Below are 20,797 nucleotides of genomic sequence, written 5' to 3'. Positions count from 1 at the left end.
GATGCTTCTTTAATCTCTATTAACGCAAGCAAAAAAGGAGCCTAAATTAGCCTTAAAGGAGAGAAAAAAATAAAATAAAAAATGCGTTTTATTTATTGGGGCAATTTTAAAATGAAAGGAGGCGGTTATGAACGTTTGGTCGCTATCAATATACATTGCCTGCTGCGATTAATGTGGTTCCAACACACGAGATTTAATAGCAAGATGTAACAAATGACAATTGAGTAAAATAAAGTGCAGCCAATTCATACGCAGCGCACTGGATCCAGCAAAGTCCTGAAGCCTGTGGTCAAAGTAGACTGAATAACGGTCTCATTGCCTGGTTTATATACCGTTTGTGGTACATAAAAAAACAGGGGTGATGTCATGGCATTTTTCCATTGGTTCAGGATTTAAGACAGTCCAGTATAATGTAGGTCATAGGTCAGTTCAAATGATGCCCTCCAAGGGTGGGGGTCAGCTCTCCAACAGCTGACTACGTGTCTTCCTTCAGGAGCCCGCCGAAATACTGGTTCAAAGCAGCCTATTAGCACTCCAAACACAATATCATTCTAAGCATTAATCCTTTATCATCCATAACTAGCATACGCAAGGTGCCATCGCTTAGCCGATTGTAGCGGATGTCTGATGGTGAAAAGTGGATTAGTACGACACTAAACACGATACATTTCCTATTTCCCGAACCTTAGATGTCAAAGTGGTTTTAAAATTATTATATTAAACTATTAAATCTATTACATTTCAATATAAAAGACTATGTGCTGGAACATTATTAAGGTGAACTATTTACAAATAATATGTGCAAGTGTAAATGTATGTAGAAGTGTTCGCTAGTGTTATTATATAATAGGCCGTAGCGCGCTATTCACATATTTTCACATAAAGCCAATTAGATTGATGTTTATTAATTTGAAACGACTTCATCCAATTATTTTGACTTTCACAAGGCTGATGCAACCTCTTCATATTTCTGTTTTGCGCAAGTGTTGCACTAAAAGCAGAGAATAGGCTTAATAAGCGCAGGATCAATATAGATGCACTGCTGCAAAAGTGTCCTGCATTACGCATCCAGTACGATCCATAGATGAGGTCCTCTGATCTAGGATTTTAAATTCATCACACTACACCACCTAGTGGACAGATGTGGGAATGTAAAACGTTGCTTCCTACACACTCCCATTTCCGTTCAAGCATCATTTTCTCTTGCATTGTGCATTACGGGTCTATCATTCACTCCACTCCTTCCTGGAAGCACAATGACCTTTTGAGAATTTTAAACAAAAATAATTTATTTATAAACCTATGAAGCACACCTGCATTTTATGTATGTTCCTACTGTTGATAATGCCACTCAAAATAAAGACAGTCCTGTTCCAGACACACAGTAGTGGTGATTGTGCACCGAATGTTAATGGAGGAGGGGCACTGACACCACGAACAGTTTCAATACACCTTATAGTGAGCAGGAGAGTAGACTGCAGGGGACAGGTTACTGAATTCAATGGGATTTAGATTTTCACGAATTACACCCAAAACAACACGGTAAGCGCAACAGGAGTGCTCCACACCAGCCTGCCTCAACGTTGTAAATAGAGATGCTCAGGCTCGGTTCCTCAGGAATCGAACACACCTGAACTTAGGCGATCTGAATACCGAGCCGAGTCGGCTCCGTAATGTCACGCGCCCTCAGAATTGAAAACGAGTCAAAACGTCATAGTTACGTCTTTGGATCTCAGGGAGTTTTGGATTCCTTTTTAGGATCCAAAAGAGTGGTGGGTGGGAGGGAGGGTGGACCCTCCTTATTCTTTTCTGCCACTGCTGTGTGCCAATGTGTCCTAGATGTGCTAGGAACTGCCGTGTGTTTGTGTCCTTGCTCTGTCGCTTACCATCCAGCCAGGTCACTGCAGTCTTTGCTTGAAAGTGTATGAAAATAATATTGTGATCTGCGAGGTGGTCAAAATTGACTGCAAATGACTTGAAATTAGTGTTATTGAGGTTAATAATAATATAGGAACAAAAAAATTCAAAATTATATGATTTTAGTATATTTTTTCTAAAAAACACACAAGGGCGGTTTTGCCAAAATCAAAACACGAAGCGAATCCAGATCCAAAACCAGTCCACGGGGGTCAGTGAGCATCTCTAGTTGTAACACTGTCTGTGGATAATTTAGTAAATATCAGAACAAGTCGACTTAACAGGGCTAGCGGCGTGCGCACAATGCGCCGTAGAGCGCCAACGCAGCTTGACTGCACATGAGCCAACTGGCAGGTGGTTGCCAGAAACGGCACTATGTTGAATCATTCTTTAATGACTGCTGTGAAGAAGGTGATGTGGGTTTTGGTAACATGAGGCCCCATTCGTTGTGGAAGGCCTGAGATACACACATACATAGGATAATAATCTGGTCAATGTGGTCACCGACTACCATCCCGCTTAAAAGAGCCATGCAAGTGGCCAGCGTTTGCTATGAGAGAGTTGTGAGCATCTCACGTATCTACCACCATTCAGACAGGCAGGAGCGTTTAAGGATAAGAGGACAGCAGCCAATTGGCTTTTACTGGTCTCAACTAAAGTAAAATGTAACTAGTTGCTGTGAAAGTTCATTTTCCTAGTAATTTAATACGTGTGAACCAAGTCATTACACCAGGGGCTTTCAAACACTTGGGTAGCACACGTTCTGGCGTCAGGATTTGTCTCTGTATTTTCAGAGCTTATGCACCGTAAACATTGAGATGCGCAGCTCAAAACCTGAGCCTAAAAAGTGGTCGATTTGGCCACAAACATGAACAAAGCAAAGCTGGGTCCCATGGGACCGACACTGGCTGTGCAGATCAAATTATCTGCATGTTCCACCAGCCCAGGAATAGTCCGTTGTCTTCTCTGCCTGCAAACTGTTTGGAGGTAGCTGCGTCTGAAGCGGTCACCCTTAGTGTGTATGGACACACCATTACTAAATTATGTTCAATGCACATACACAAATCACACACCAGGCAAAAAAAAAAACTCGTCATTTCATGGTTCAGGATATCAGATATGCAGCATCAGTCTGCAAACAGTCTTTACTATACAAAAGGAAAAGCATTTCAGTACATTAAAACAAAAGTAATTTTTTTACACTGCGTGTTTGTTTTGTTACCTGGAACTATACAAATAAAATTTCAATATTGCAACAATGTGACTTAACAGGGTATTAAAATATACCGATCAATCACAATAAAACACTTTCTAGGTTTTTCCCATATGAAGTAAAACAATCCAATAAAAAGGTCTCCCTGTAATTAATAATTTTTGCAATAAAAGGTGACAGGAACTTGTGGATACATCCGGTGGTCACTTTAGCCACAGCGCTGGTAAAAATGTAGAACACAGGCTACATTAAAGCATTTCCCTATTAAGGGAATTTAAAAAAAATCAGGCGGTGACCGGACGAACGCTCCGCGCCTTCCACTAACCAGACATCAAACTCTGCTTTCCAAAAAGCAATCACACAACTGTCCACTAGATCAGGAAGACAATGTTTTCAGAAACCATTATATGGTTTGCCTCCTCCATGAGCTCCAGAGCAGAGTTCACCTCCCCCTGGGAGAAGGGTGTCTCATTGTTCTTGTTGATGGCGTCCATCAGGGCCGGCATGGCGATAGACTGGGCGTGGGCAGCCTTGAAGGCGTCTAGCAGGGCGGCCTTGAAATCTTTCAGCCTGGGGAACAAAAGGAAAGAACTGAAATCACCAACATAGGAATCATAAGAATAGTACAAGAAAGTCTGATGACCGGAGAAACCATCCAAGACCCAGAACAGGACTGGCCAACCAGTGGCTCTCCAGCTTACCAACCAATAGCTGGCAAGGCATTCTGGGATTAAGTTGGCCAGGCTTGACCTGAAAGATCCAAACTGATCTCTCCTCCTAGGCTTCTGTAGTTTTACAGGGCAAGGACTACAGGGCAATAATTCAACTCCGGTCAGTAGAGTCATGTAACATTTATATTGGTTGGGTGATATCCCAGCAAGTCAATGAAATTCAGGGCTGTAATAAGTACTTCTGTCTCTTATTTCCAAGCGCGTGGGCCATAAAAATTGTTATAAATTCGGCAAAAAGGAGAATTATTTTTGTACCAACTCAAAGTCCCAAGTAAACCAAAACTGCAACAAGTGACACTCAGGATACAAAACAAACTAAATGGAACTCTGGTGATCATTGAACATTTACCTCTCTCCGGACAGCCCAGCTTTCTCAGAGGAGTCTCCTGTTTTTGGCGTCTGGGCCTGAACTGTAGTTAAAGAAAAAACAGTTTATTATAGCTCTTTGAATGCAGCATTGTTATTGGATTAAACTACAATGCTATTTCTAGATGATTTTGTTACAAAGCAGCTTCCAAATCGTCCTGCTATATCTGTCACGTGTACAGCAGCTGAGGATTTGCATTTTAACCTACTTAAAACCTCACCTCTGTAGATTTGATCTGTGCACGATTACAGCCGTGCAAATACAATGGATAATTAACCCCTTTTTGTGAGACTTACACAAGCCATATTCTGCTAACTTCATGCACGCTACAGATTGCAGAGTGTAGACCACACCACGTAAGTAGAAAATCTAACCTGCCCAAGGACCAGATTACAAGCGGCGCAACTAACGTTGCAGATCTAGGTCACTCAGTGGGAGCAGCCACAGCGTAAAGAAGAAAATAGATGTAGTCTTAGAACTCACCAGCAGGGGTCTCCTCTTCTGTGTCGCTGAACTCATAGGGGTCATGTGACCCGTCCTGTGCACCCCTCGTCTTCCTAAAAAACCACACAAGATAAAAACACAGAGCCATTAGTCACTCTACTCTAATATGCAGCGCCATAAAAGGTGGAATAAGGTAATGTAAACATTCTCCTGCAACGTTAGGCTGTCCGATGTGTACATGTCAGAGGATGCGGCACGTTTAGGTTCAGGCAACGGGATTTATCGGACAGAGCAAAGGACTCCTCCCACGTAGCATTCGGTGATCAATACACACAAGTGTTATACAGTGCTGCAGTGTTCTATCAGATACGCAGCATTCTGAAGGGGGTGACCCGATAACCTGCACAAGGAACCCCCTGGGACAGTAACTTCACACACAGCGCACTCTGCCTTTCCTCGCTCAATGCGATGTCACACAAGCAGCCAACTTAGAGCAAAGTCTACAACCATTTTGCAAAAATCAGTATTTCCCCCCTCCTGCCAGGAGTCATGTGAGGATTGTCATGCATGCAAGAGGATTGTCTAGCGCTATACACTCTATAAATAAATGGTGATGAGTCGTTAAACATCAGAGTGACACTGATCTAATACAGCTGCTGGCGGGGAGGTGACCCATACACTCAGATACAGCATTCCCTCTACAAGACTGACCTCTTCTTTCTGGTTTGTCTCTCAGTCTGTTCCTGCTGCTCCTCTTCCTCTGCATCGGAATCCTCAGCTCCTTTCCTCTTCTTTTTCTCCTTCTCCAGTACCTGAGCACCCGGGAGACAGCAAGATACACAGGTGACTTCCCAGAGCTAAACCATCTACACACACATAGCTGGCCCTTTAATGCCTTCTGTGCAATTTCACCATCAGCAACACTTCTGCTTCAAACATCTGCTGTTACTACAGAGATATATCTAGATGGCAGAAAACCCTGGTACAATCTGATGTGAAGTGTTAAATTCAATAAAAGTTTAGAAGTTATGATGCTCACTGGCTTTAATATGTTTTCCGAGATCATCAACTACAGCACAAAGAAGGCAAAACGTCACTCACCACCAACACAGTTGAAAAAACTACAAGTCCCAGCATGAACTGCCTTTATTTAGCTGGATGGGAAAGCCCAAAGTTGTAGTCTCAATAGCCACGGGCTGTCTATCCTCTGACCCCACTCTTCATAAAGCTGCAGCAACAGTGACACCCAGTGACTATAACTGAGTACTGCATCTTATAGAAGACAGCATTCCCATCTACTAAAGAGTTCAAACTTGATGTTCACCATGATGATCACTACATATCTGGCAAGATATAACTTTGACAACTATAGCGCTATTACGTACATGAAGGAGCCAATGAAATAGTCTCACCTTCTTGAAATACGCATATTGGACCAGTTCCACAGCCGCCTCCGCGTCCTGCAGCGCAACGGTTTTGCTCATTCGCACTTTAGCGTGCGCCGTGGACAAACGGATCAGAGTCTCCAGGGTACGAGCGGTGACGGGAGAGGTCTGAAAGATAAAGTTAAATACATGGGTAAAATGCCACGGTATACTTCAGGTTTAAAAAAAAGTTCCCAGGAATCTGAGATTACGGGCCTGAGTCATTAAGGCAAAAAAGGAGTAAATGTTCTCTGGGACAAACCATGTTACAACTTAAGGGGTGCAAATTAGTTTATTATTTTGCACATAAGTTAAATACTGGCTGTTTTTTCATCTAGCACAGAAATACTTGATAGCTTTATTATTACACTGAAATTTAAAGTTGATCTAGGACATGTCCTACCCCAAGTATAAATCTGTCCCAACATTTTAAATTTACCTCCCCCTCCAATGCAACATGGTTTTGCCCAAGTGCAAATGTTACTCCTTTTTTATGCTTTACTCTCCTTAATGACTCAGGCCCTACATCTCTCCAAACGCTTACTGGTAATTGCAGGATTGAAAGGACCACTAGACATTAGCTTTTATACACTACAAATTGCTTTTTATCACACAAATCTACCGCTTTTATTATCCTTAGTTACTTGCTTTCCAGAGCACTCACCCGAGCCACATCGCTGCTCATCTGCTCCTGGCTCCTCAGCCGCGAGTACTCCTCCGCTATGTAACCGGCGGCCTCATTAGTGAGGGTGGGCTTGAAGAGTTTGGCCACGTGTATGTACTTGCGCATGAATTCCATGCTGATCACCTTCTCCCTGTGCGGTGTAACAAAAACCGATGACTACACGGTATATAAAGTCATGGCCACGTCCACCTCTTACCCTGGGGAGACGCTGCACTTACCGCTTCTTTTTCGCTCCATGGAGGAGGTTGTCGTGCTTCTCGTAGACCTGCAGTTCCCGCTGCTCCTCGTGACTGACGTTGGGATCCTCCGTGGTGAGGATGTCTACGGCGCTGCCCAGAGGCATGGCTGGAACAGAACATTGATATCCTCTCATTACAGACCTACAACGGCATTCACTCGAGCAGCACAGAGTATTTAATCTCTGTTTAAAGGGCAAGTAAAGCCATTTAACATAAATCAAAGGCTGTGTATTATGGAGAATAATAAATGGAGCATCTATACTTCTTGCTCTCTCACTCCCCCTGCAGCAGCTTCCCATGTCAGGAGGGAGGGGCTTCCCTAACTGAGCAGGCAGGACATGAGTGACAGTCTTGTAGACTTAATGTCCAGAAATGCACTGTTTGGGGGAGGGAGTACGATCGGTATCAAAGGCTAGTAATAACATCTGGAGTCAGACGTGTCGTCATAGATTGAACAGCTTTATAATTTGCAGTACATTATATATTAAACAATGGACAAACACTCACCATCCCCATCCTGCTCCCCGGCACCTCTATACCGGTGCATGCGCAGGACGTGGTCGGAGATCTCCCGGTCCTGCTCTGGATCCATCTGGTCCAGCATAATGAAGAGAAGATCGAAACGAGACAACAAGGAGTCCTGAAGGCCGATGTTATCCATAGGAGTTTTGTACTGGTCATACTAAAATCCGGGAGAGAAATAAGGCTATTAATACCCTGACAGCATCTTCGTGTCTCCATAGCGTCTTGCTTGGAAACCCCACCCCCTCCCCAACTTGACCACCAATAAGAAGATACAACAAGACTCACCCTTCCATAGACGGGGTTAGCGGCAGCCAGCACACTGCAGCGGGCATTCAACCTAGCGTGGATGCCAGCCTTGGCGATGGTAACTCGACCCTGCTCCATGACCTCATGGATGGCCGTCCGATCCATGTCAGACATTTTGTCAAACTCATCAATGCAGACAACGCCCCGATCAGCCAACACCATGGCTCCGGCCTCCAGTCTCCTCTCCCCTGATAAAAGAAATATCATGCTAATGTAAGAGGGTAGTCAATGCTTCAATTAATGATGACACTTTAACACATCAGTATGAGCATCCTTTCTTGAGTTCTACACAGATGCCGGACATCGAACAGGACTACAACGGGCATATACATCACTACTTACCAGTCTCTTGGTCCGTGGTGACGGCCGCCGTTAGACCCACTCCTGAGGACCCACGGCCAGTGGTAGGGATGGCACGGGGAGCTGTGCCAAGCACGTACCTTAGGAGCTGGGACTTTGCCACTGAGGGATCCCCTAAAAAAAACAAATTAGAGATATTATGGAACACAGTTGGTTCACCTAATTTATAATACGCTGGTTGCATTGGTAGAACGGTACTGAAGGCTTCTCAGGTTTACAAAACATTATAGTATTAATCTTAGACTGAAATAGCGTAAAAGCTGATCTGGTCAGACGTGGGCTGCATACGTTAGATGTAAAAGAATCAGAATACAAAACAAAAATGCATACGGTACCTATTAAGAGAACGTTTATATCTCCTCTAATGTGGGTCCCATTATCCAACACCTTCTCCACACCTCCAAGCAACATACACAGGATTGCCTTCTTAATATAGTGGTGTCCGTGAATACTGGGTGCAAGGGATCTGGACAGCTGCTCAAACACATCCTGCAGATAAGTAGAGAACAATCGTTACACTTTTCAATCTGAGCTTTATTAAAAAAATAAATGACAAATGCTCACAAGATACAGCCTTTCCGTGCACACCCCTTCCCCTAAACTCTGCATTACTGTGGTTTCATATGCCTTGTGGATATACCAGAGGCATCACTTGGACTGTCATGCATTGCTCACAGCCTCTAGCATATCTCAAAAGACTACCACGGAATACTATCTACCGAACATTTCAGTTAGACATTTAGTTCTTACTTTAAATTAGTTTAATATAACCCTGACAATCATAAAGTTATTCTGAAAGATGGGTGGAATCTTTTGTCGTCTATCTTCATGTATTCCCAATTCTACACAGCAGATTCTCATTATACTATGAGATACAAGGTTTCAGCCGCCTGACTGAACTACAAGTATCAGCATGTTGAGAAAGCAATAAAACACAAAGACCTTGACAGCACAATGGGATGTACAAAAGTGACGGTGATACAAACATCTACCGACAACAAGAGTCATAATCCATCACTTGGGTCAATGCATAGAGGTCACACCAGTATTACCTTGGAATGGCTTTTACTGAACTTCTTTATTTTGGCCAAATCATCCGCTGAAAAGACAGGGGACACTTCCTTGCTCATTTGGACCACATTGCAGGCTATCAGGATGGTTCTTCAAAAATAACAAGAAGAATATATTTCAGACGTCAAGCTATTGCTAGCAGGCCAACACACAGAAACAAAGATCGTTTGCCAATTTAAAGATCTTTTTAGCAAAGAAAAAACTCATGCACACCAAGCCAAGAGATTAATATGGCATCATTCAAAAATAGAAATAAAAGATAATAAAAGACATTGTGCCTCTAGCAGGAAATTCCAGTTACCTGAACGAAGCGGAGGTGTAGCCATTTTGCTTGGATGGCAAACAGCGGTAGGTGCCGATGACCTGTACACGGTCCCCGGGCTTCCCCTTATCGACAAGATCATCATCCAGGATGATGTCCACAGAGCGGGGCAGCTGACCGGCGGGGGCCTTTTCAGGCATCTCTTGGATGGTAATTGTTTGATGGTCTTTGTATAGCGAGAGACCATATTCTGTCTCCAGTGGATTATTTTCCTCATCCTGTATTGACAAAAAGGGTAAGAGATATATAGATTATATATTATCTCTATCTTTTCATTGGAGATACAGATTGCTACAGCAACTGTTTTTGTGTGGTTAAGGTCACATAACTCAGACATTCTGCAGCTCAGAATTCTCACCTTAGTGGGATAGATTGCACTGGAGGGAAAGGCATCAAGACTGGTCATATCCGTATACTTGCGCTCAATGGTCTTCTTTGTAGCCGGACAGTAATGAACGCTGCGTACCACTTTAGGGCGAACCAAAGAGCCTGAGAGGAGACAAATATGTCATGAAATAACCTCGCTTGAATACGGTGTACATTGGTGAAGCCTGCAAGGTCAGCAGATACCTGAATTTAACGCATTAAACCAGTCATAGCTTAGTACAAATGTGGGCTGAGCCAAAAGTCTTGGAAATCAATGAAGTCTATCCATTTATTATGAGCTAGACCAGTGGTTCCCAAACTTTTGCAATTCGTGGCACCCTTAGGAGTCTCCATAATTTTTTTCAAGGCACCCCTCCAAAATAATTACAGAGCAGTCCCGGTTCATAAGTAGTTGGGTCAAAATAACGTAATAAGTATTTAGGTCAGGACAGAAATACTTCATAAGTTGCTTACAAAAATAATATACATAAATCCAAGGGAAAAGAATATTTTTTTCAAATTATATTTCTGTCAAAGAATAATTTACAGTTAATATTAAGAGGAATGAGATCAAACAAAATAAAACAACAACATGTACAAAAATCATTAGTCTGTGCTAGTGATGAGCGGGCTCGGATTCCGCTAATCCGAGCCCACCCGAACAGTGCGGATCCGAACGGGATCCGAGCCTTGTTCGGATATTTCCGGCGGGCAAAAAATTGAAAACGAGGCTCTGTCGTCCAAGTCTCGCGTCGAATCTCGCGAGGGGTGGGAGGGAGGTCCCAGAACAATTCCATCTTGTACCTCTTTTTTTGGCATTATGTGCTCAAACTACCTCGGTGCAACCTTTTGGCCTAAAAACAATATTGTGAGGTGTTCTGAATAGACTGGAAATTAGTGGAAATGATTGTTATTGAATGGTATTGAGGTTAATAATAGCGTAGGAGTGAGAAAAAAAACCACAAAACTGGTTTTTAGCACTTTTTATGCTTTTTTTAAAAATAAATCAGAACCAAAACCTTTCGTCGGATGTTTTGGCAAAACAAATCAGAACCCAAAACCTCAAGCTAATCAGAACCCAAAACACTAAAAGTGGCCGGTGCACACCCTTAGTCTGTGCCCTCCTTCATTCTTTGCCCCTCCATTGCTGTTTCCTATCACCATTTCCCCTCAGTTTCTTTACTTACCATACTTGTTCTTCTATCTTTTTTGTCTTCCTACCAATCCGGCGGCGACCAGGGACCCAGCATCCTCCTCTCCCGTCGCTGCTCACTGAACATTTCAGACATGATAACGTTACGTCCGACATTCAATGCTAAGCAAAGAGGGAGGAGAATGCTGGGTCCTGAGCGCCGCCAGATTAGTTTTTGTTTGTTTTTTTTCCCCCTGGCCACGGCACCCCCTTTGACAGCGATGCAGCACCCCTGGGAGCCGCGCCGCACACTTTGGGAACCGCTGAACTAGAGACTATGAGATTCTGAACACTGAATCAGTCTACAAGACAACTCTCTGCGCAAGTTTATTTTAAAGTGCCTTGGTCTTAAATCTTTTTACACAACTATACTAATAAAACAACACGCTCTCCAGCTATGTACCTCTAACTTTGTTGTTTCAGTGTGCAACCTTGCAATAACTTAAATCTGCCACAAGATGGCCCTATAGAGTTACAAAAACATCTGCCAATGAAGTCTGGGAAAAACTGATTTTCTCAGTAAACTTTCCTAAATGTTGCCATGATTAAATGTGGGTATTTTATCGCTTTTTCCCCCTCCACCGAGAAATACGATCTAATTACATCAAGTTACTTATGAGTCTAAAGGTACACTTAACACTAAAAGGCCTCTGTATTGTTAAGTATCCTAAAATACACAAAACAGATGAGGGCTATAAGAGCATATACAAGTGGCGGAAAATTATTTTCATACTTACACTTGGTAACGATGCCTTCCACGCAGACAGCGCAGCCCAGGAACCGTGACGTAAGGGTACGCGGGGTGACGTGTTTGGAACCGAAACTACCTTCCAGGCCAATGTGAAAGTCTTCATACTGTTTGGCATAAGTAGCGTCAATGGAAGCAACAAAATCCTTCAGTGCCCGCTGGAAAGCGATCAGCCCTTCGAAAGCACTGTTCATGAGCCTGGGTAATAAATCAAAGTATGACATAACTATGTATAACTGTAGCTTGTTATCAACAAATCAGCCAGAATAAGACACAGTAAGAGCTCCTATGAAACACTCAGTTGAGATCAGTATACAGTAATTATAATACTCTGAAAGTACTTACTGGTTTGCTCTCTTCTCATTCTTCCTACGGAGATCGTTAATATTCACAATGAGACGACAATTATTGTCACTGATCATGTCCCGGACTTTGCTCTGGTAAATGCCTTGATCTTCCTGCAGGGTAAAAATAAATTAAAACGAATGTTAGCACTGCAAGCAAGAGCCACATTCACACATCTCAGAGTAATCAATCATTTTACATTCTCAACTTTTACTGACTAGGATAAGATTATTAGGCAACAGTTTGCAGAATATACAACGAGCAGAAAAAGTCTATTTTTTATGCAAGATCAAACATTTTAGGAGATACCATAAAATGTTGCTGGGACAGACTCAAACATGACGGCACCTCTCTAGCACTGCACACATTACTTTCGGGAGTAAACATAACTGCTGACAGCGAGAGGTAAGACAGCACAGGACCACCTCTATTATAAACATGATGTTAAGCCTCCAGGTTCAAAATCACCACCCCAAGGCCAATAAATCCTAATCACCACTTTGCACCAGTCTAATTAATAGGGATCCAAGTCAGACATACATAAATATGGTGGACGTTCAGATCTCATTTGACAGCAGTATCAGCCAATAGAAGGCTGAGAATTATTCCCCGCCCCCTAGAGACATCAGGATTGGATAGTGAGACTATATAGAAGCCCAGCACACAGACAGGCTTTCAGCTCATCAGATGACATACTACAATTAACGTGGATGAAGTAAGAGATGGATTATGTGCATTCCAGGTAACTATTGATTATTATACTGGAGGGATTTTGGATATTGCAACTCAGGTACGCACTTCATAAGGCAATGTAGTTATCAAACCAGTTCTTGCAGGCCGAGACTGATGGAAACCCATCCGGTAAGTTAAGCAGCCTTAATGAGCAGAACTGATACTAAAGTTATAACCTATATCCAACAAGGGTTGGCCTGAGGGTCCACAATTTAGCTTATAGGTCCTAGGAGGAGACATAATTTAGTGCTATGTTGTGGAATGCCAAGTCATTTAAAGCCATAGTTGTACTTAAAGGGTCCTCTTTCCCCCTGCAGCAGTTCAGTATGACTGATTTCAGGAACCACCACTAACACCGCCAGACTGCACAATTTGCAAGCATGGGAAGTACACTGCTTTGAGTATGGATTCAAGACTGATGTGAATGGTAATATGGAAGTTGGTCATGCAGTACTGAGCTGTTTAATTCCCCGGGGTGCTGCCAACAAGCACTCAAAGTTTTATTCTATGCAAACTTGTAGAAGGCTCAGGCTGTCAGTATCCACTGTCTCAGGGGAGCTGTACGACTTGCAGCCTGAAGGGGTCAGTGTTTGCTCTGCACAGAATACAATACATTAGGATTTCTAATGACACTTGGTAATCTTAGTGTTAGGAGGGGGCCTTATGCAACCTGCAGCTCTCCAGCTCTGCTCGCTTAACCTGCCTTACAGGCTACATATGAAAAGTAAAAGCAATATAACCTGACCCAGTTTACCTCTAGAAAAATCTTATCTTATAGCTACAAAACTGACTCCACTTCAGTGATACTTTTTCTGCTTTTCCCACTTGTTCTCCAAATGCAGTTATCTGGTATGAATTTGTCAACATTGCATTTAACTCTATTAATACACTGCACAAAGACACCAGCTATGTGTTAAAAGAATTTAAGCTCCAATGTGTCAGGGATGGATGTGAGTGACCTGCAGAATTTGTGGTAATATATATATATATATATATATAGTAATCATGAGCCCTTAGATTTGCAATTGGAAACTAAGTGGGAAAAGCAGAAGAAACAATTGCCAGGAACCAAGAGCACAGCCTTGATGTACTGTAATCCGGGATCAGCTGGGGGTAAGTGCTGGGCTGCATGATGTGAGGACAGACATGGCTGCACTGGGGGGTCCTGAGCGCCCCCCGCTCACCTCATCGTCCAGGAAGTCCAGATATTCGCGCTGAGCCTCTCTCATCTCCTGGTCATCCACCTCCATAGCTCCGGATGCGGCCATGACTTGTGCTGAGTACAGGGGGGTCGGTGTCTGGATATTGGGGGGGGTCCGCGCTGTGCACAACCTGCTCCGACTGGCGCCAAAATCCAGCGAGGCTCCGGGTTTCCCGCCAAACCGTTGCCGAGCCCTCCCTTCGGATTGGACCAGCAGATTGGCGCGAACGGCTGCTGCCCAATCCGCTGCGGAATTCGCGGCTAGAGGCTGGACTGCGAGAGATGGGCGGAAAGATGAAGTTTCGTGACGTATTATTGGAGCGTCTGCAGTGACGTCGTATGTAAGCGCCGAGTTTGCCAGCAGCTGTCATTTTTAATAAGGGCAAAGTGGTGCAAACAATGGAAAATCACTCCTAGGAATGGGTATTACAAGCATGGTAAGGGTGACCGTAGTTTTTTGCACTCATTATCTAAAAGTAGCTTTGGAAAGGGGATATATTTTCTTCTCTTTGCAAATGTTTCCCCATTATAAATCCCATAACATAGAGACATTTACTCCAAATGAAAATACATCCTGAAAACTATAAAACTAGCTTGATTAGTCTAAAATGTAGTAAATTTAGTTAATCCCAGTGAAGCAGATGCATACTTAAAACTTAACAAAATTTAAGTCTCATCATGAAGTGGCTAATGCCATCAGGATATTAAGTAGTTAATTATACCTCCCAACTTTGCATATATTGCAATTAGGTTACATCATACTTGTCAACTCTCCCGGAGTGTCCGGGAGACTCCCGAAATTCGTGTAGGTCTCCCAGGCTCACGGGAGAGCAGGCAAATATCCCGCATGCGGCAACATGCTCCTCATTTTGCCCCCCGTGCGACAACACCTGCCTGTCGTTGCGGGGGTGGAGCCAAAATGACGCAAATTACCACGCCCCGCCATCCAACCACCACGCCCTCTTACCTGGGATCTTTCGACATTAGCTTACCAAAGGTTGGCAAGTATGGGATACATTGGCGCGCCACCACGAATCGAGGAGTAAGAGTTAACATGGCCCAGTGCAAGTGTGGCCTAATTCTCCTGTCTCTCCTGGGAAAGCAGGGGCACAATAGAGTCCTAGGCTAAAGGACCATTACCTATACTTGCTAACATTTTCAATTGGAAAATCAGGATAAATTAGACCACACTTGATCCACCTAAGCCATTCCCATATCCTGTAATACCAACACATATTCCAGTTTGCTATACCCCTCCTGACAGAACAGTTTAGTGGAAATCGGGACTGTTGTCATGTGTGCCATATTTGCCTAATCTCCCTGAATGTCTATGAGGCACCATTCCGGATACCGTGTGGAGGCGACGCTTAATTGCGCCATTCACACAATGCAGCCAATGGTGACAGAGGGGTGTGGTCACAGTGGCGCAATCATTGGCCCCTCCCACATTTGCCGCCTGAATTCTCCTCCTGGGCTGGAGCAGCGTAAAGTCGGTAAGTATGAAATGTGCGTCCCTTAGGTCTGTACTGTTTTCCAGATGAAGGTTGTCAGCGTGGTACAGAGAGAGTGGGATAGATTTTCTGTCAGTCACTGTTTATAAAGAACTCCTTTGTCTCATAAAACCTGGTATTGTAAAGAAAAAGTTTATTGCAGTAGAGCCTATAATCAGCAAGATTACAGTACTACAGAGCAGTGTCTGGCGCACGTATTTAGAGGTAGCACCATACGTAACAAATATATCGCATGGCTGAATTACTATTATTGATACAAAAAATATACAGCTACAAAAACATCTTCTGCAGTTTAATCCTAAACAACCTTTATTAACATATAACATAAATAGGAGTATTCTGAATACTTCATTGTGCCAATAATATATTGTGCAATTATGCCAGTATCCATGGAAAAACAACTTAAATATATAAGCTTAATGTTACCTCTCAGCTTGTGTCATCACTGTCCTGTAATATATCCCCAGAACAGGGATGTACTAAAGAAAAGAGGACAGATTATTAGACCCAAGGGAACATAAGCGCCTTTTTAACAGTGGGGATAGTTTGCTATGTTCCAGCAGAGGTAGGATGGAGTTGAATGGGAGGGAGAGATTAGATATAGGGATTCAGTAGGACAGGAGAAAGGTTCAGGCCTTAGATGACTAAACATACTTGCAATTTTTCAATGTTGGCCTCCAGGAGAGGTGGGGGCGTGGCTCGATGAATTGCGTCATTTTGGCCCCGCCCTGTGATGCAATGACTCATGCGTCATTTGAGGTGATTCCCTTAGAATCACCTCATGGAGGCTCCAAATCCTGCCCACTTCACTAAGAAGTGGGCAGATGCAGGAGAATGCCCTGCTCTCCCCGGCGTCTGGGAGACCTACATTGGATTTCTGGAGTCTCCCAAACATTCCGGGAAAGTGGGCAAGTATGCAATTACAGGGGTTTAAAAGAAGGCCAGAAAAAATGTTGGGCATAGTCTGCTTAGGATCTACAAAATTGAGGGTCATTTCATCACGCTGGCTGCTTGGATTTTCTTTATTCTACCGCTCAGTTTTGTCTTAATTGTTGTTTTTCCCACACAAACTTTGCCTTTATTATTCCTTCCCTGTTTTTTCATTCATTATCTGCACTTTTCTTTTTCTAGTTCTGCCTCCTCTGCTTTATTGCATTTTGTGCATTTTTACCTTCTTTATGCATATTTCCCATGCCGTTTCTCTTTCATATTGATTTATTTCCCATTGTAAAAAATTTGTATTTCATTTTACAGGGTCTCGTTTCCTGGCGTTACCGCTTGTTTGGTGTGCCCAAAACCCTTTTTATCAGGTCTGGAATCGCCATGGATCACGCGTATCGTGTCAAGATGGATCTAGCCCAGCTCATTGGAGGTGAATCTGGGCAGAAAGAGAGAAGGTTGAATGGACACTGCAGAGTGTACAGGAAGTGACTAAATGGATGACTGGGATCATAAACTGCAGTTTTCCTCTTGGCCACAAGATGGCTCTCTATCCTATTGGTGGAGTTGAATTTTCAAAATTGTTTTGAGAAATATTCACTTCATTCTGCATTTGGTCATGAAATTTGCACATTTCACCAGCAAAATTTAGCCTTTATATAGTCCTTTTTACAACATGTGATACCAACTTACTTCATATACTGTAAATTTCACAGAATGGCAAACAAAAAGCAGAACTCGGAGATTGTATTCCCAAAACTTTTCACCTCCGTGAAAGTCTGTTCTCCAAAACCTCCAATTACATGAGCAAAATCTGCTGCCATCAAATGCACCCCTATAGGCTGATCTTCTGATATAGTAAAGCTTATTGATAAAAAGATACATGTGAGCAGATTGGTCAACTCTGCTCAAGTGATAAAAGTTGATAAAAATCTAGTGCAGACTCCTAAAATGTGCATTGACCAACAGTATTTTTTTTTATTGCCCCTCCTGGGAGATCCTGCTGGACATGTGAAGTAATTCCGCGGAGAGGGGCACTTCACCACAGGTGGCAGAGCCAAAATTACATGATTTGTAGCAAATTGCATCGTGGAGGAAATGGCAGGATAAAGAAGAATGGCCGCCTCTCCGGGGGAGTCTGGGGGACCTACCCAAAATTTGTGAGTCTCCCGGGAATTCTGGGAGAGTGGGCAAGGATGCTTGTGTGACAGAAGCACCAGGAACGTGGCAAATGGCAGGTATACAGTATGTCCCAGGCTGTCTGTCTTCTATGCTTGCAATCTCCAGGGAGCTTTGTGTGTGAAGGAGCTTCCCTAAGAGTATGTTCAATTTTAGAAGAAACTGGTAAGAATTCCTGGGGTATAAATGGAGAGAGAAGTGAGGGCTTCATTGACAAGGCCCAGTCCGGGTCTTTTGTTCTGACAGTGGGCTGGTTGGTGGTTGTACCTGTGAGGTGTATTTGAATGTCAGTTTGGTCAGTCTCTCTCTCAGACCTGGGGAATAGGTTGGATGCCTCTGAGGAGAGACACTGCAAATGGTGACCAGTAAGTCCTGTAGTTTTGTGTGTGTGTGTGTGTGTGTGTGTGTGTGGGGCACAAGGTCCCTCACTTGAGAGAGGGTGTTCCTGTGTGTAGTTAGTAGTGCTGGACAGGAAAGGTTTGTTTATTTTGAAGTTTTCTTAACTTTTTTTCTGTTTAATAAAACTGGCTGAAGCTAGTTGTACCAAAACCTTGACTCCTCTGCTGCTGTCCACTACCATCTACTGCAGGAGATGCCACCCGTTCCCCTATCCCGGTTACACTAGTTGCTGACAATTTGCAGTAAGATCAGGTTCAGATATAGTAGAAGTTAATATGGTAGGTGACCACAGATATAAGGATCTATTTATTATTTTCACCAGAATTAGGGCTTCCTCCTATTCAATAAAACCCCTGGGCCATTGAAGACTGTTGCCAGGTATAGTTGCATGTAATGTAGATGTAAATATCAACCAACGACCAAATATGACCAGAAAAATTAAAAAATTAAATAAATATTGGTCCTAATCCAGTTTCTCTCCTTGGGAAACCAAACTTAACTTTTTCTGGAACATCACACGTTCTAGGAAAACATAAACTATTAAGGACATAACAATCACAGAAGAAGGTGAGTAACAATAAGGCAATTGCATTTTCAAATTATATAAAAGTATATGAAGATACACCAAGGTGTCTAAGCAAATACCACTTAGGAGACAATGTTTGCTTTACATAGTAACCAATTTATTTCAAAGTACCTAAAATGATTATAAAAAAAAAATGAGTGGCAAAAAGTTCAGCAGAAATAATTCAAATAAAATGGAATTAAAGTATTCAAATTAAATATCTATTTAGTTTTGTCTCATTGATGTATTTCCATGGTCTACAGCTGTTAGGAATGGAGTCAATTCTATAATATTTAAAGGTCTTGGAAGACTAATGTACTTCTCTGAAACATGTAGCTAGGGAGTGTGTATCCATGTTTTATTTTGTAGTATCCCTATACTACTTACTGATATGGTTTTCCAAGGACTGTCCTTTTAGCTTACTTCTGTGTTTTACTATGTAATGTGCAAGTAATGACACTTCATTTTAAGTTGATTAAAAAAACAAACACATTTCTTTAGTGGATAAGGAGATGAAAGATTAAATTGTTTGTCTTGTGATTAATTGACAGGCTCAACAGGTATCATAATGTGTAAATCCTCTTAGGGATGAATTATTAAACCAGTTGTCTTTCTTATGCGCCAGAGGGAATCCGTGCCAAGTCATGTTAATAACTTCTTTGTTAAGGATCAAGTGACACATCCCTACAGAGAGAGGATGGAATCTGTTTCAAAGTGGTTTGTTGAATCCGCTCTAAAGTTCAAAAATTGACAACAAATTTCAGATAAGAAAAATTTGAGCTAAACTTCTTCAATCCTGTATGTGTTAAAATGACGGTTTTGTATTTTAACAGTTTTCCATGTGAAGTAATGTTTGCTGTTCTAATAAAAGTAAAAAAAAAACATTACAAATATTACTTTTCAGCTCAAACAGATAAGATTTTATAGTTTAATGGGGGGGAGTTAACTAAGAGTTGTGTGATACAAAATGGGTTGTTCTGAAGAGCTCAGTGATTGCAAGCGTGGTACTGGGAGAGGATGCCACCTTTACAATAAGATGATTCATGAAGTTCCATCCCTGTTGTAAGTGATATTGTTAGTAAGTGGAAGATTTTAGGAACAACAGCAACTCTGCCACGAAGCGGTAGACCACGTATAATCACAGAGTGGGGTCAACAACTCCTAAAGCGCATGGTGTGTAAAAAACGCCAACACTCAGCTGATTCCATAGGTGAAGAGTTCCAAACTTCCACTGACATTAAAGTACAAAAACTGTGTAGCGGGAGCTTAATGGATGGGTTTCCATGACTAAGCAGCTGCATGCAAGCCTCACATCACAAAGACCAATTCCAAGCGTCGGATGGAGTTGTGTAAAGCACACCGACACTGGGCTGTGGAGCAGTGGAAACCTGTTCTGTGAAGCGATGAATCACACTTCTCTGTTTGGCAATCAGATGGGCAAGACTGCATTATGCCAACTGTGAAGTTTGGTGGAGGAGGGATAAAGGTATGGGGCTGTTTTTCCGGGTTTGGGCTAGGCGCCTTATTTCCAGTGAAGGGCAATCTTAATGGTTCAACATACCAAGTCATTTTGAACAATGCTATGCTTCCAACTTTGTGGCAACAGTTTGGGGAAGGCCCTTTTCTATTCCAACATGACTGTGCCCCAGTGCACAAAGCAAGGACTACAAAGACATTGTTTGATGAGTTTGGTGTGGAGGAACTTGACTGGCCCACACAGAGCCCTGACGTCAACCCCATCGAACACCTTTGGGATGAACTAGAACAGAGATTGTGAGCCAGGGCTTTCTCATCCAACATCAGTGTCTGACCTCATAATTGCTCTACAGAATGAATAGGCACAAATTCCCACAGAAACATTCCAACATCTTTGAAAACAATGTCATTACAGTCCATGTTGGTGTATCGGTCAAGCGTCTGAATCCTTTTGTCCATATAGTGTATGTCGTAAATAATTATGAGAGTGAAGGAATATCGGGACAGTCTTCATCACGTGTCAATTTTGTGTGTTTGTTT

At 42.7% G+C, this 20,797-nt stretch overlaps 1 protein-coding gene across 1 annotated transcript; it reads right to left on the bottom strand.

Annotated features, from left to right (window-relative positions):
- Positions 1 to 3,030: 3,030 nt before the first annotated feature.
- MCM3 (minichromosome maintenance complex component 3) lies at positions 3,031 to 14,395 on the bottom strand. Its single transcript, XM_075201228.1, has 17 exons — positions 14,172 to 14,395; positions 12,256 to 12,368; positions 11,900 to 12,108; positions 9,963 to 10,093; positions 9,584 to 9,822; positions 9,264 to 9,372; positions 8,547 to 8,700; positions 8,194 to 8,325; positions 7,831 to 8,039; positions 7,528 to 7,702; positions 7,000 to 7,126; positions 6,761 to 6,911; positions 6,085 to 6,225; positions 5,384 to 5,484; positions 4,712 to 4,785; positions 4,211 to 4,271; positions 3,031 to 3,700 (listed from the first exon to the last, which is right to left on the bottom strand). The coding sequence occupies exons 1-17, from the start codon at positions 14,253 to 14,255 to the stop codon at positions 3,502 to 3,504; spliced, it is 2,409 nt and encodes an 802-aa protein (XP_075057329.1). The 5' UTR covers positions 14,256 to 14,395; the 3' UTR covers positions 3,031 to 3,501.
- Between the last annotated feature and the right edge of the window lie 6,402 nt (positions 14,396 to 20,797).

This window comes from Mixophyes fleayi, chromosome 3, assembly GCF_038048845.1.
Source record: "Mixophyes fleayi isolate aMixFle1 chromosome 3, aMixFle1.hap1, whole genome shotgun sequence".
Classification (NCBI taxonomy): Eukaryota; Metazoa; Chordata; class Amphibia; order Anura; family Limnodynastidae; genus Mixophyes; species Mixophyes fleayi.
Note: the sequence above shows the minus strand (reverse complement) of the source record. Positions and strands in the feature narration are given on the sequence as shown.

Coding starts and splice junctions, on each gene's coding strand:
- MCM3 (XM_075201228.1), bottom strand. CDS start 14,255: ATGGCCGCATCCGGAGCTATGGAGGTGGATGACCAGGAGATGAGAGAG. Junction 8,326..8,546: donor TATAAACGTTCTCTTAATAG/GTACCGTATGCA, acceptor TGTTTTTTTTAG/GGGATCCCTCAGTGGCAAAG. Junction 3,701..4,210: donor GCTGGGCTGTCCGGAGAGAG/GTAAATGTTCAA, acceptor TTTGTTCCCCAG/GCTGAAAGATTTCAAGGCCG.